General features: G+C 31.7%; 1 protein-coding gene across 9 annotated transcripts in view; it reads right to left on the bottom strand.

Moving 5' to 3' along the window:
- Positions 1 to 551: 551 nt before the first annotated feature.
- NBEAL1 (neurobeachin like 1) overlaps positions 552 to 15,917 on the bottom strand; it is a 154,183-nt gene continuing 138,817 nt past the window's right edge. For 6 of the 9 annotated variants that reach the window (XM_087435654.1, XM_087435661.1, XM_087435658.1 and 3 more), the window contains 4 exons: positions 13,884 to 14,000; positions 13,389 to 13,550; positions 12,571 to 12,719; positions 9,554 to 10,895 (listed from right to left, as the gene is read on the bottom strand). In XM_087435654.1, the coding sequence (XP_087291780.1) occupies positions 10,619 to 10,895; positions 12,571 to 12,719; positions 13,389 to 13,550; positions 13,884 to 14,000 (705 nt within the window). In that variant the 3' untranslated portion in view covers positions 9,554 to 10,618. Of the gene's footprint in view, positions 8,279 to 9,553; positions 10,896 to 12,570; positions 12,720 to 13,388; positions 13,551 to 13,883; positions 14,001 to 15,917 lie in introns of those variants that run through there. The other 3 variants (XM_087435657.1, XM_087435659.1, XM_004426808.3) reach the window with 1 other exon arrangement.

The following is a 15,917-nucleotide window of genomic DNA, read 5'->3' as shown; positions in this document are numbered from 1 at the left end:
GTGCCATGCTAGAAAAAGGTTAATGTTCATTTCTGTTGTCTTGTTTTTCTGGATCTAGAGACAAAAGTACTATGTAGCAAGAATCCAACAGATCTGGGATTCTGTCTTAAATATGGATTAGGTTCTAATAACTTTAACAAACCCAGAAGGATTAGGTCAACATTTAGACTATCAAAAACTGATGAATAAAATATTTTAATTATGAAAAGAAATAAAAGTTAAAAAAAACCCCTCAACCTAATGTATTATTTGATTAACTACAAACGAAAATTTCTGGCTTATGATCATTTCCTGGGGGAAAAAATGTAACCATGTTTCTGAGGTGGCTTTAAAACGAAAGGCTTACTCTCTTTTGTTATATATGACAAAAACTAGTCAACATAACATGTATCTTGTGCACACAGGACTATAGAAGAGATTCTGCTCATATGAGAAAGAAGCAGTAACCAATTTGCTGCTTACTAAATACTGTATTCAACCCCTTGCCTACTCACATAACTCAGCCAAGGCTAAGTTCTAATCCGACTCTGAATTGAGAATTACAAATCAACTGAAGAAAGTAACATCATTTTTTTATTTGATTCAAACCCATTTTCATATACAAAGCTAATTTATTATGTATAAAATACATGTACATTCTTAAAAACTGTTAGAATACAAATTTCCAAAGGACTAAAAAAAGTGCAAAATTTTCAATTATTATCTTCAATCATGCTATACAGAAACAAATCAAACAGCTCATATACACACAATCAAAAATTTTTAAACAGCACTCAATGTAACAAAACAAAACATACATCTTATATATTTAATTTGAAAAGGATGAGGAAGGGAAGAATATATTGCACCAAATTAACAGTAACTTCATTATAATGAAAATACTAATCAAAATTATTTACACATCTTTATTAAGTCTAAAACTTTCTCAACTTTAAAACCTTTTTTTTTTGGCATACAAATATTCACTCAGTCACAGTCTGCACAGTCAATAATTAGATATAAATAAGGCTTAGTATTCTCTTTTTCACTGTCAATTCCAGTAGAATAAATGAGAAGGAAGATTTTACAATAACTATACAACTTTTTGAATTCCTTAAATATTTAAGTAGCAGCACGATTTGCAAGGTTTTTTTTTAACAAGTAACTCTGAATTTTCAGCTATCCTCCTCTAAATTGACGATGTGCATACATACGCATTCCAGTCACTGTCACCCTCTATGGTAACACTGAAATGCTCCTATTTAATCTCGGTCCCAGAAAAAGTGACATAAGAGACAAATCATACGTGTTTGATATTGTTCTGTTTTAATGGATTCCCTTCTACATGCAGCAACAATCCACCTGACAGAAAATGTCTGGCTAGATCTCTGATTACTTTTTGCTAAATTTGTTGCTCCAAGTCTGTAGAAGGAAACAGCTAGGGGAAGGAAAGCCATACTCATTAGGAGTTTCTGAAGAGAACAGATCAGCCATGTGGTTTTCAAACAGTTTTTCTTATATAAAGCTAACTATAAAATAAACAGTAAGTAACCACAAAAAATTTTTGGCGATGGTATTTATCAATCACAGAAAGCTGTAAAAAGCAGAATAGGAAAAAAAGTCTAAAATGTGAACGATCTTTACCAGTAACATCTACTGTAATAGGCCATAATTTTGGAAGAAGTGTAGAAACTACTACAATTACTTTAAAAGTTATCCAAGAAAAGTAATCAAAATCCCAAACGAAGAAAGTTATTTTCTTTAATCCCTATATAAGAAACTAAGAGGTTGAAATGTTTTTCACGTAAGTCTGACAACTGATATCTCCTTACCAGAACCACTTTCTAATGTGTCTACTGATTAATACAATTTTAGCATTCTGAAGAGCAAAATAAAATGTTTATCACAGATAAGTTTTTTGCCTTCAAAATGCAAGATGAGTATTTGTTGAATTTTCAAGTTGAACCCACTAAATCTTAACAATTCTTTTTTTTTTTTGTAATTTTATTTATTTATTTTTCCCCCCACAACCCCAGTAGATAGTTGTATGTCACAGCTGCACATCCTTCTAGTTGCTGTATGTGGGACACGGCCTCAGCATGGTCAGAGAAGTGGTGCGTCAGTGCGCGCCCGGGATCCGAACCCGAGCCGCCAGCAGTGGAGCGCGCGCGCACCTAACCGCCAAGCCACGGGGCCGGCCCCCACTAAATCTTAAAACATGTTGCTTAGATAGCGTGGGAAAATGTTTCCAAGAGAAGGAACATCAAAAATAGCATTTTAACACTAACTAGTTAGTATACTAGCTACCAGAGAACCTCTAGTTTTAATACATATTAAGTTGAAATATATTATTACCAAAATAAAATTTTAAAAGGCCCAACTGTAATAAGACTTCTTTTTTAAAAGTATATATTTTATCAATAAAATATAATTTTATTTTTTAATCTCACCTAAATCCTAACTTGTTTTCTTATTTTCAAATTACAATGCTACATTGGAATAGTATTACAAATAGCTAATCACTTTGTAAACTCAAAAATAGTTATACATTTTAAATAATGAGACAGCTGTAATAAGTGAAAACACACACACACACACACACACACACACAGACACACCCAAAACTCCACTAACAGTCAACTTTGAAAAATGAATGTGTAACTCTTTCAATGACAACATTGTGGTGTTGTTATTGTTATTATTATTATGGTAATATTTGCAAAATAAGTTTCTAAGGAAACACATTAAAACTATACCACGGAAAACAAATGTTGAATTAGTGCCATTCTACTTGTTCTTTTCCTTTGAATTTTCAGTTCATAAGATTATAGGCATCAAGACAAAAGTACATACAGTTGTATCTCTGGTCTTTTATTTTTCACTAAAATCATTAGCTTCACAGGTCCAAACCCTGTGAAGAAACTACCCACATGTGACAAATGTCAGTGAGATAATCTAAGAAGATGTGTCTGATGGATACTGCAATCTACCAGAAAAGTATCTGATAATATAGCTACGTTTACCACAAGCTTCTTATACTGAAGGAAATCACATAACTCCTATAATCTAGGATAATATATTTTTAATGTAGAAAATTGAATTGTTTCCAATATAGGCCTAAATATCTTAAATGTTAATGCTTTATTTTCTGTACTAGTAGGACTTTTCATTTGAAAAATTAATCTTAATCTTAATTATTTAAAATTATTTAATTCAAAGATTATTTAGCCTTTAATCTCAATTACTTACCATACAGAGGCTATACCTACAAAAGTTATCAGAAGTACTCAGGGAATTTATCCAATCCTTTTAATTAGGAAAATTCTATTGATTACTAGCTTCAAGGCTACAAGAGATCTAATTCTGTTTTAAATCTAGCATTTTGTTACTCATGCTTTTCATTAATACTTTAAAATATTACCTAATTCAAATATGCAAAATATTCACTGATAGTCACTAGGAACTAATAAAAGCAAAGAGCCACTTTTTTGGAGGCAAATATTAGCTATAATTTTCAAATGTGAAAGGTCTAAAGAGGGTTTATGATAGGAATAATGCAACTGAAAAGGAAATTGGATTGTTTTTATGGCATGCAAAACAAAGATAAGAAAGCCTTTGTAAGTAAATTTTAGACAAAATGTCTCCAAGGTTAATGATTAAACCTATTTTCAAATTAGCCTGTGAATATTAGATCTGATTTATAAAAATGAGTGGATGTAATTTCTATAGAGGAAAATATTTTAAGATTTAGTATAATAATCCTTAGATAGTTTTTTTATACCAAGAATATCAAGTAAAGAGATTCAGAGTCCAGAGTAGTGCCTAGACTCCTGTATCTTTATAAAAGTTCGTGGACAAGTCTGGTCTGCAACCTCCATTAAGAAACACTGGCCTAGAAAGTGCCAGATTCAATTAAAGAAGTAAAGGTGTGGCCAACATTTTAATAACATTGGAACGACGACTAATAACACTATATTGCTGTTCCCTAACGCCATCAGAAAAAGCGCCACCAGGACTGCTACAGGAAAACTCTCCAGAACAATGTTCTCAACGGGGTCAAGTTTATAATAAGCCAAATGCTCAGTATATATCATAAATGAATTAGGCAAAAAAATTACTGAGAATGGATATTTGTTGGAAGGGATAAAAACATTTAAGACTGGTCACTTACTGGGAAAGAACAGTTTCAGCTGATGAGAGGAACAGTAATTAGGACAGCTATGAGTCTGGTTGATAAAGGAAAACAACAGATTAGATTCGGAAAAGAAAAAGAATGTATTTCATTTCTTATATAAGTCAAAAATTATAGCCTAACGACAGGTAAAAACTTATTTATGGAAGATAACTTTAATGATGTATTTGAAGAGATCACCTTCACACACACACACACACACACCGCTATGATATTACATATTATATCATATTATTTAAGATTTATATAATATTTATATTTAATATAATCCATGCACTTGCATCTTTTCATTGGAAAGGTGATAAAGACAATGCTACTCATTTTATAAATATAAATATATAAAAGGAGCTAACCTCTAAATTCAAAGATTTCCATTAGTGATTTCTTTTTTCTTTTTTTTTTTTTTAAGATTTTATTTATTTATTTTTTCCCCCCAAAGCCCCAGTAGATAGCTGTGTGTCATAGCTGCACATCCTTCTAGTTGCTGCATGTGGGACGCGGCCTCAGCATGGCCGGAGAAGCAGCGTGTTGGTGCGGGCCTGGGATCCGAACCCGGGTCGCCAGCAGTGGAGCGCGCTCACTCAACCACCAAGCCACGGGGCCGGCCCCTAGTGATTTCTTTAGTAATAACAATATAAAATATATATAAAGGCAAAGGCCATGGCTCTATCATCATTAAATAAAAATCTGGTATTCAAGTCAACAATTTTCTCTGCCTACTCCTATTTCAAGCAAATATAAAAAATCTTAGGTTAAGATTCAACTTCCAAATCTAAATTCTAATTAATTATGAGGGCAGACTTATTCTTTCAGAAGTATAAAATTTTCAATACCAGTTCTTTATGGATAATTTTTATATGCCTTAATAGAGAAAAATAGGAAGCCTCACTGATCTCCCTTGATAATGACAAATGAATACTTGGCATCTTCTCTCTACAAAAGGATGTGATCTAAAAAAAGCACTGTGACCTAAAGGAAATTAATAAATAGAAACCTATTCATAGCTGACATGAGCTTCACAGGCTTAAAAGACTTTAAACCAACTGGCCAAGCTTCATTTTTATATACTTTCCTAATTTTCATGCCCTTATCTATTTTTTCTTCTTTCCTCCAATTTTATCTAAGTAATGACAGAATACTGATTGGGAAGAGTTGAAAAAAATCTTATAAAGCTTCTTTATTCTCTAAGTGAGCAGAGCTATTATTGTTTTAATACTTGACCTCACATTCTAAAAGTAAAATCATTATCTTAGTATAAATCTCTCTCCATCACCAGGATGCTGAGATTTTTATTTCCATCATCACCAATGTCAGGAAAGAAAAGCAGATGAAAAGTTCTATCTGCAAAGACAACAGACTTTATAATAGCCAAGTTGAGATACATTCATCAACTGAAATGTCCACCTGTTGTTCCATTCTAATGATACTGTTAATTTGTCCATTATACAATACAGAAATAATTTCTATGGATAACATCTAAATACACTAGAATTCCCCAAAGTATATCTTTCCAGTGATTTTATCTAGTGATTTTTAATTCAGTGGGCAAAATTGTTTAAAAGAGGAATATATTATTTGGCTAATGGTTCTACTGTATTTGCTTATTTTAATAGGTAAACTTTAAGTTCCCTTCTTCTAGATTGTTGCTACTATTCTCAAAGATTTTCCTTAAAATTCTACATTTTTGGTTTTTACTTTTTGGAAAAAGTAATGTAAGGAATAATTCCCTGCTCTGAACCTCTACTGTTAGACTACGCAGGATATCTATTTTAACTGTGAACAAAGCCTCTCCCTATTTGTGCTGTAAAATGAATACTGCTTGCTCAGTTCTTTCATCTAAAAAACAGCAGTCAAACACCATAAATTTAGGAATTTTTCCCTGATAATCTAAGTTAAACTTTTTTTGTAACTTATAAGCATCCAAAATAATTTCCAAAATATTAAGTGGCCTTAAAAATAAAGGCATCCTTATACCAAAATCTCTGAATAAATAAGCAAAAGAAACATTTCCAAAGTTTTGATTTAGAAAGTTTTTAAAAAATAAAAAAAAATCAATCATGTTGGTTCTGCTTACTTGAAACCTCCTAAAAAATGTACAATAAAAAATGAAAATAGAATGAAATAAGCTAATAGAAGCAATAATCTCAATAAATCATAATTATCTCTATTGACTTGTTTTGAGACATTTTCACCACAAATTTCTGAAGTCCACAAAAAGGAAACCTTCACATTTACATACGTTCTATTTTGCACTTGCTGCACTAGTTTCAGTGTTATTTACCGAAAACATTAACTGTTTTTACTGAATTAGAGAATTTTAAAAATTGGAAAGAAAATTCTTCTATAACTTGTTATTCATCCTGACTCAAACACATCAAGTCTATTCAAAAAGCTTCCCTAAACAGGATCCTTTACTTCTTATAAACTTTTTACTCAGTCATAAGATTATAAAAAGGATACGAGATACTGTGGGCAACAAGAGAGAAGAACTGCAGAGGGAAAATTTCTCAAAGATTCAATTGAGAAGACGACGACGTAAGGAAATCTATGATTTGTGGACTAAAAAATGAATATTATTATTTTAAGAAGCTATTATTGCAAAAAAATTTTTTTTTCCTCCTGATCACAGACCCCTTTAAGAAAGCCATACAACCATTCATTCCTAAAAAAAGTGCAGTTAACACACAGAATTTCCACACAATTTCAGGGGATTCATAAATTCCCCCAAACCCATGGAATCTCAGATTAAGGACACTCACAGTTGCAAAAGCTCTCTGACCTAACTCAAAAAATGACCTTATAATAACGCACTAAGTTGAACAATCTCCTTGAATTCAAAAATAAATCTATCAAAAAAAAAAATCTATCAGCCTTTTTCTTTAAAATCTTAAATAGTAAAGCATAATCTAATGTTTAGCTATGTACAATAAAATTAATTGTAACCCTACAAGTTATACAGAACATGAAACAGAAACGTGTATTTTTAAAAATTACTATATCTAAATGACTAGTTTAAGTTATGCATATCTTTCCAAATTCATACATCAATTACACGGAAGTCCCAGGTAAAAATGTAATATATTTGGGTATGATTGTTAACTCTTTAATTACTGGGGAAAACACAGTATTTGCTTAGTAAAGAAAAAGCCAAGAAATCTTGAACTTTGCTGACATAAATTGTGCTGCAAATGATACTTAAAGGACCCAATTGTCAAAATCATAATCAACATTTTCCCTTAATTATGCTACTAATGAAATACATCTACAAAACGTATTTCTGGTTTCTCTTATTCTTATTCAACCTTTATTATTTAAGGATAATAATACACTTTAGTAAATTCTCATTAGTAATGTGCTTAGTAGTGGAATGAGCCAATGTCCCAGTTTTAATTTCAATAGTCTTATTTTCAACTTATCATGCAAACCTGGAATTTATACTGAGTTTTGAAAATCCAAGCATGCAACAGATGCCTTTAAAGTATTACCACCTATCAGGAGTTCCATAAATAAATTGATGTATTTTTAAATGTATTGGTCAAGTAAGTAGGAAAATGATTAACTGAAGAATGAATTAAAAGCCATTTCTCTCAACTGTCCCATTATCTATACTCCTTTATTAGGAATACCTTAAACTTTGTTGTTCAGAACAATAAGCGAATTGAATCTAAATTCTTCATTTTTAGACGTTTCTTTTTGAAAATAGATCTAATGATCTTTAGGAATGGATTATCTATAATCTATCAAATGTATTTTCTCAAATCCACCTTAGTGTAGACCAAGAATTAGTTAATAAGATTGGATTCAATAATATTAACCAGAAAATTTTAAAGTGGATAATAATACAACCTATGTGTTTATACACATACCATACCAAATTCTGGTAATCCCAAAATGATTTTCAGGGATAAAAGCCCTGACACAGTTCAGATAGTTGAGAGATGTGGTTTAAGTGACAAAGCAGTAAATCAAGTTTCAGATATCCATGACGGAAGACGGAAATAACAATCACTTGGAATCTTGAGTATTATATTCAGTTTCTCCAGCTGAAATCTGGCTGAGCCGCTTGCTAGATCCCCACAATTTTCGAGTAAGCTGACCTGAACGCATCTGTTTAAAGTAATCCAGAGAAATGAAGAATAGACATTATTGAGAAAGAAAGAAAGAAAAAGAATAAAGGAAATTGATATAAAAGACACAGATTTCATAAAATGCAGAAGAAATAAATTTTGTTAGCAGAATCATTAACATTTTAATGATTCCTGATTAATAATAATCAAAGAAAGACTTCTCTGATTGTCTTTCAGTTGAGAAAGATCTAATGCCAATGTGTAAATTTTTAAATTAAATGTCCCAGTTATGTCAAAATTACCAGACTCCATTACTTTATATATTAACAAAAATATATTTCACTTCATTAAAATAATCTTCTCAAACTATACTTCATCTAGCTAACAAGACACATAGGTTTGGGGATTTTCTCCTCTTATGTTTGCAGTACTACTAATGCTAATCACAAGGATAAGAAAAAAGTAAAATAATGTTTTGATGAAAAGAAAGTAATTTAAAAATATTTTGATATAAGAATATTTCAAAAAATAATATTTAACAATAGAATGACAAAAAGTAATTTAGAACACAAGAATAGCATAAGCTCTTTGAAGGGACATTTTGTCCACCATTAAATCTGTACCAGCTAGTACACGTCTCAGCACGTAACAATTACTAATTAAATATTAAATGAATCAGTGAATAAATGCCCCTCTAAAAGTGCTTCTACTTCTAGGTAGGGCAAAAAGTCCACATGGGAAACATTGCTCAATCTAACCCTATGATTTGTTGGAATTCCTTCCCCAAGTGCAAGCTACTTTTTAATGGTGATTTGTCTGCCACCTTTTTTTAATGGTTACTTTTCTAGGGTACATTTATTGGAATGATAAAAGACAAGCCTCATGCAGAGACACTTTGGCATGCTTGTTTTGCATTTTCATTTCCAGATGTATTTCCATTACCACTTTACTGGCTGATTTACAAATATGAATTTCATACTGACAGTATAATACATAAAACTGATACATGATTTAAAAAAAACACATTAATCAAGATTTTGATCTTTTAGATGAAAATATCTTGAAATAGAAATCTTTTCATAACTAAATATTGACATATTTAATTTCTACACTATCATTTATAAAAATATTTTAATTATACAAGATTCTAAGTATTCTATTAGATTATTTGCTGAAGTAAATCCATAATTCAGCTGATACATCCAAAGATGTGAAATACATAAAAAATATTTTAATTCAAAATCTATACACAATTCAGATTCTGTTTTAGACTATAAATCTTTCAATAAGAACAAAACACTTACTTGGTGTAAATATTACAAAACATTGATTTAGGCATACGAAATGAAGCTGCTTAGATGTTTTTTCCAAATCAATTTTTAAAAGAAAATGTGTATACATAATGGTCATTTAATTTTTTAAAAATTCAGTAAAATCAGAAACTCAGAAGTCTGAGCAGACTTCTTAAGAAATCACCCCATTAGCAGAGAACAGAAGGGCAATATTTATTGGGGAAATTTATTTATCAAGAAACTCTATTACCATTGAATGGAAAAATGCTTCAAGTGTTTTAAATATAAGTGAAATACCAAGATATAGACTTGCAGACATTGTTTGGGGAACTGTTACATCTGAAACTAAACGTTGTTGCAGCCCTGTTAACTTAATAAGACCCCGCTTTTGTTAAAATAATATCCTGAAAAAGAGTATAAGGATTAATGAAATCTTAAAACATTTATAAAACAAAAAGTTTCCTATGATCGATGATAGATTTATTACAACCACTGACAGTATGTTATTCAGTAATGTCTTCTCTTGAAACAACCCCTACAGATGTCATATTTTAGATTTCTCAGAGAAGACTGATGGTATCAATAAATATTTATAATGCTTAATACGACTCTACGTAATAAAATAAATTTTCTAGGAGAATTACTAAATTACTTGGAGTATAGCCACTAAGTTTTCTTAGGAACAGTGTTAGATGTATGATATCTGAATATTCAGTAACTGATAAACCACTGGCAACTAAATTTACAGTAACTATAAGAAGCTAATTGAGAATTAGCACATTATATGGGGATATTTGTAGTTCCGAGTAAAAAACGTTGCTTTTACAAAAGGACAACTGACATAAAGTCACGCTGGGTATTTCTTGAAATTAAAGTAAGTAGTTTTATTGTTTGAATCTAAATTTCATTTTTTATAAAGGTTCTTATGTTTTAAAAATCCAAGTAGTGGTCTTGAATCTAAATTTGGAAAGACAGAATAAAAGAACTTTCTTATTCAGATAGAGTGATAGATGGAAACTTGCCAAATGTGTGCTTTCAATTATATCACAATATAAACATCATTCTTGAATACTAGCTTTATCCTCTTTTCATTTACTGCCCTTTGCAAAATCAAATTTGTTTTTTAATTTGTTTATCCATAATGGAGACTTCTGATTCAACTGCAATGAAGGGGAAACAAAGGAATCCCCAACAGTACGGGAAATGAAATTCCTGATGCTAGGTTTTACCTCAGCTGGCTTGCCAACACCCACTACAATCAATTTGCCATCTTCTAATCCTACAAGAATATGGCTGTATTCTTTGGTTACGCAAACACAGTAGATAGGCAATCGCATGGCTAATGGGTTGATGCTGAGATTCAAACTAGAAGAGAAATAAAAAACACACACATAATTACATGGATATATAATGGATTCACAGAATTTTATACCTGGAAGATAAGTTAATGATCATCTGGTTCTGCATTCTAATTGTACAGATGTGAGAACTTAGGTTCAGAATGCCTGAGTGACTCATGCAAGGGCCCACATTTACAGCATCACTTAAAATACTTACTAGATCTTTTCTCTATTCTCAACATGTGTTTCTCTTCTAACCATACATACGAGTTCTCACTAAATGATCTTCACATAGTTGATTAATAAGTGAAAACTGGACAGAAGGCAAAAGCTCAAAAAGTGTGTGTGTGCTTTGCGGGGGAGGTAGGTCAATAGAACTTGATCTATTTGCTTTGTCTTAAAAGTTGTAATATGTAAAAATATAATATAAAATATAATATTGGAATCCCATGAGGTACATACTATGTTCTAGACTAATTTGTTAAAAGATCCCACTGATTTTTCTAATGTCGGATTCTCCTAACAACACCCTGAAACAGGAGTTGTAAAATAAAATGTTGGAAAGATATAATTGGAATGGGGACTCAATGTTCTACCACAGAAGAAGAACGACAAAAAGGAGAAGGAAAATACAAAAACAGGGAGAGGATGTTGGTACAGAAGCGATTCTGATACGAATGCAATAAGATAGAATGCCCTGGATCAGGAAATGATTTAAAAGAAAAGGTTTTTGGGAAGGGCCAAGATAGTTTAAGGAGTATAAATATGCCAAAATAAACTTTTTAAAAAGGGAAAAAAAGAAAAGAATGTATTAGGGCACACAGGGAATAACAGTGCTTTGTGTATATAAGCTAGTAAATATGAAGAACACCAAACTCAAAAACACATCCACTATTCAAACATCCTCTCCTTCACTGGGTTAAATAACAAGAATCCCCACTAATTTTATACACACTCATACACAATCACGAACAGATAAGTTAGCCCTAAAAATACTTTAGTTTGCTTCACCACAATTAGAAAAAAATTTTTAAAATCCCAACTTTACTTTGTAAAAATTCAAACTATAATTAGACATTTCCAAATCCATAATCCAGGCTTGGCACTACGAAAAGATTTTTTGGCTTTTTTTTAAAAAAAATTTTAATTGTGGTAAAATATACATAACATAAAATTTTCTACATTTTTAAAATGTACATCTATATTTCACTCACTAATCCAGGAATACTTTAGTTTCCCCAATTTTTTTCATAGCTGTCAAATAAGACATGTTCATAATAAATGATAAACCAAAAGATTAGAAATCTTAGATTGCTGATTTCCACCCTAGGCTGAAAGTACTACCACCTTTTTTCTTTTTTTAAATTATTTTATTGTGGTCATATTGGCTTATAACATTCTGTTAATTTCAGGTGTACATTATTATGTATCAGTTCCCGTATAGACTGCATTGTGCTCACCCCCAAAAGTGTAGTTTTTATCCATCACCACACATATATGTCCCTTTACCCCTTTCACCCTCCTCCCACCCCCTTCCCCTCTGGTAACCACCAATCTGTTCTCCTTATCTATGTGTTTACCTTCCACATACAAGGAAAATCATACTGTATTTGTCTTTCTCTGTCTGACATAATTATTTCACTTAGCATAATACCCTTTGCCACCTTTTAAGTGATACTTCAATAATTCTTATTATTTACCTGTGGAGATCTCTTATGGACAGGAATCCTTGTAAGCTGCCTGTGATAATGTGTTCTCCAATTACACACATATCTGATACTTGTTCCTTCAGGACTTGAGACCCTAGATACTTGCCATTTACAGAAAACAGATGCAATGCATTCTTATCCTGCAAAGATTAGATGAAGAAAATTTAATGATCTCAAATTAAAACTGAGTTTTAATATTGTCAATTAAAATTATGACTATAACAGAATGATCATTGGGTTTAAAATTCTGGAATAAACATATAGTTATATTTAAAGAGAAAGTGCATAGACTATATTATCAAATTGATTTCAAATCAGATTGCCAAGTAAATAAACATTAAACAAGAACTCTCACCCCTCCAAAAGAATTAAAATCTCATCCAGTCCAAAAAACCCCACATTCTTAAAACAAACAAAAAGATTGTCTTAATTTTTAAAAAGCTTTATCTCTGAAAGGAAAATAAACATAAAATTCATTGCCTGTTTATTTATACCCTGCCTCGTGCAAAAAGAATTTAATTTGGTATAATTTCCACTTAAGCTTATGAAGTCCCAGATAAACAGAAATTATTTTTGAAATAGTATATTATATAGGCCATATAAATCCCTAAAACAAAACACAAATGTGAGCCCAAGACTGTGATACAGGTCCATCTATGGTAAGGAATGAACAAACTGAATGGTGAAAGGAAAACATCCTGTTTAAAATATGGTGTTCTCTCCTTCTTCAAAATGCCTCATATATATGCCGTGGGAAGGAAAAGATAAGCTTATAGAGTCTAGTTTTACCGCATGAAACTGTTATATACCTTGAGGGTGGTCTTTTCTTCAATGCTGGAATAGATAACAACATGTCCTTCCCAAGATATAGCCAAATGGGGAATGGTCAGGAGCAGAGAACTCTCACAAGGGGGTCGTAAAGTCCTCATGTACTGACCTTTCTGAATGGTATGTATAATCACAGTGCCATCCTACACACAGAAAATGACAAGACAAAGGAAAAGAACAACAAAAAAGAAGAAAAGAAAGTGGGCCATAGGAAAAATTCCAATCTTGAAATTTCAAATAGTATTATATTTCATGAAATGCTCTCTTCTCTTAACTAATAAGACCAGTAAAACCCCCAAATAGAATCCAGTCTCTAAGTTTTTTCTTTCTGTACTATTCCACTTTCGCAAAGTCCTACACAAACATAGTATAAAATTTCTATACTTTTACCAATTTCTCTAGAAAAAAAATTTAAATATAAATATTGCTTCTGAACTTGTACAAAAAATTACTATTTCTTAAAGGTGAAATCTTACCCTTGATCCTGACACTGCCATGTCTAGCTCAGTGCTGATGCCAACACTCAATACTTCATCGGTGTGTCCATACAGAATCTGAAAGGGTTTAGATGCTAAGCCCACAGGAACACCTCCCTAATATTAAAACAGAGAAGCAAAGGTAATTTTCTTGTAGCCTATTTTCTATAAAAGGTTTATACTGTATTCAACTAGTTTTCACCACTGAGTTGATTCACAGTAGTACTCATTCCTGTGTTTCTCCTTGGATTCTCAAATTCTTCTCAATGTTTTGAAGCTCAGAAACTTAATCTGATTAGTTCCAAAGGTGACTGTTTTGGATTAATTTTAACAGGTATATTATTTGCCCTTTTCATCTATAGATTTATTCTTCCTTCACTTCCAAGAAACTTTTTGTATTATATCTCTGAAAACTTTCTCTTTTCCATTTATTGGAGTCCTTATTTCAGAGACACCAATTATCTTTTTTTTTTTTTTCTCCCAAAGCCCCAGTAGACAGTTGTATGTCATAGTTGCACATCCTTCTAGTTGCTGTATGTGGGACACGGCCTCAGCATGGCTGGAGAAGCAGTGCGTCCGTGCGCGCCTGGGATCCGGACCCGGGCTGCCAGTAGCAGAGCGCGCGTACTTAACCGCTAAGCCATGGGGCCGGCCCCCAATTATCTTTATGCTGACTTGTCTTTGATTTCTACACCTATCATTCTTTTTCTAATTGCTTTAATTCTTTTGTTTTTTTCATTTGTACTCACTTTGATTACTTTAACTTTCTTCCACACTAATAATTTGATTTTTAGCCACATCAAATCGGTTCCTTTTTGTTTCTGCTTTGGGTTTATTTATTATATTTGTAATGCTATTGGTTTTAATCTCAGTTTGATTCTTTTGCAATCTCTTTTCATCTTATATGCTATTTTATAATTTCATCTTTGAGGTTCTATTCTATTGAATTTATATTCTTATTATGTTCTAATAGCACAATTTCACTGCAGGGAATCTCTCCGTATTTGAGTTGTTTTCTCCCAGAAGAAAGAAGATTCTCTCTCCATCTGTTTTTAGCATGCTTTGCTTGTATATTACTTTCTATGGTATAGAATGTTTGAGTAGTTGCCATGGCATTTGTTTTATGGTGATCCTAGATAATTCTTTCCAGACCATCTATCTGCACTATATATTGTGGATGAATTCCCCTTGATACTATCTGGGCACACTTGCCTTCCTTTATGAGGGTCAGTCTGAGGCTTAACGTACTGTATCTAATTTTTAAAAATCAGGTAATTCTTGTATGATTTAGGCAATTCAAGTTACAGAGAAAGAGGGACGCTTCTCAAATTCATTTCATAAAGGTTGCCTATCCCAATACTAAACACAGAAAACACAGAACAAAAACAGGTTCATTTCACTTATGAGTAGACAAATAATTAAAGTACTAGCAAATACAATCCTGCAGTAAAATATAACAATACATCATGAACTCTACAGATTTATCATAGGAATTCAAGGATGGTGCAAACCTAGGACACTTCTCAACATAATACATTAAATTAAGAAAAAGGAAGAAAAAAACTATAAATAAAAAAGGAAGAGAAACTGGGAAAAATGGCTGTAAAGGACATTATTGGGACTGCTGACAAAATCAGAACATAGACTGTGGATTAGATAATGGTATTATATAAATGTTAAGTGTTCTGATTTTGATAATTGCACTGTGGTTATGTATAAGAATGTCTTTTGTTCTTAGAAAATACACACTGAAGTGTTTAGGGGTAAAAGAGTATAATGTCTCCAACTTTTAAATTATTCAGAAAAAAAAAAAGATGCTGGGACAAAGAGAGATTAAGAGAGACTGCTAAGACAAATGGCAAAAATGTACTATTTTTTTAACTCTTGTGTAAATTGAAATTTTATTAAAACTACAAAGTGACCAAAATAAAAAAAAATAGAAAGAAGGTAACTACTTTTTTTGTGTGTGTGTGTGAGGAAGATCAGCCCTGAGCTAACATCCATGCCAATCCTCCTTTTTTTTTTTCCCCAAAG

The sequence above is a fragment of the Ceratotherium simum genome, chromosome 9, assembly GCF_057802395.1.
Source record: "Ceratotherium simum simum isolate JZ-2026a chromosome 9, ASM5780239v1, whole genome shotgun sequence".
In the NCBI taxonomy this organism is placed as follows: domain Eukaryota; kingdom Metazoa; phylum Chordata; class Mammalia; order Perissodactyla; family Rhinocerotidae; genus Ceratotherium; species Ceratotherium simum.
The sequence above is the reverse complement of the archived record's forward strand: the minus strand, read 5'-3'. Positions and strand labels throughout refer to the sequence as shown.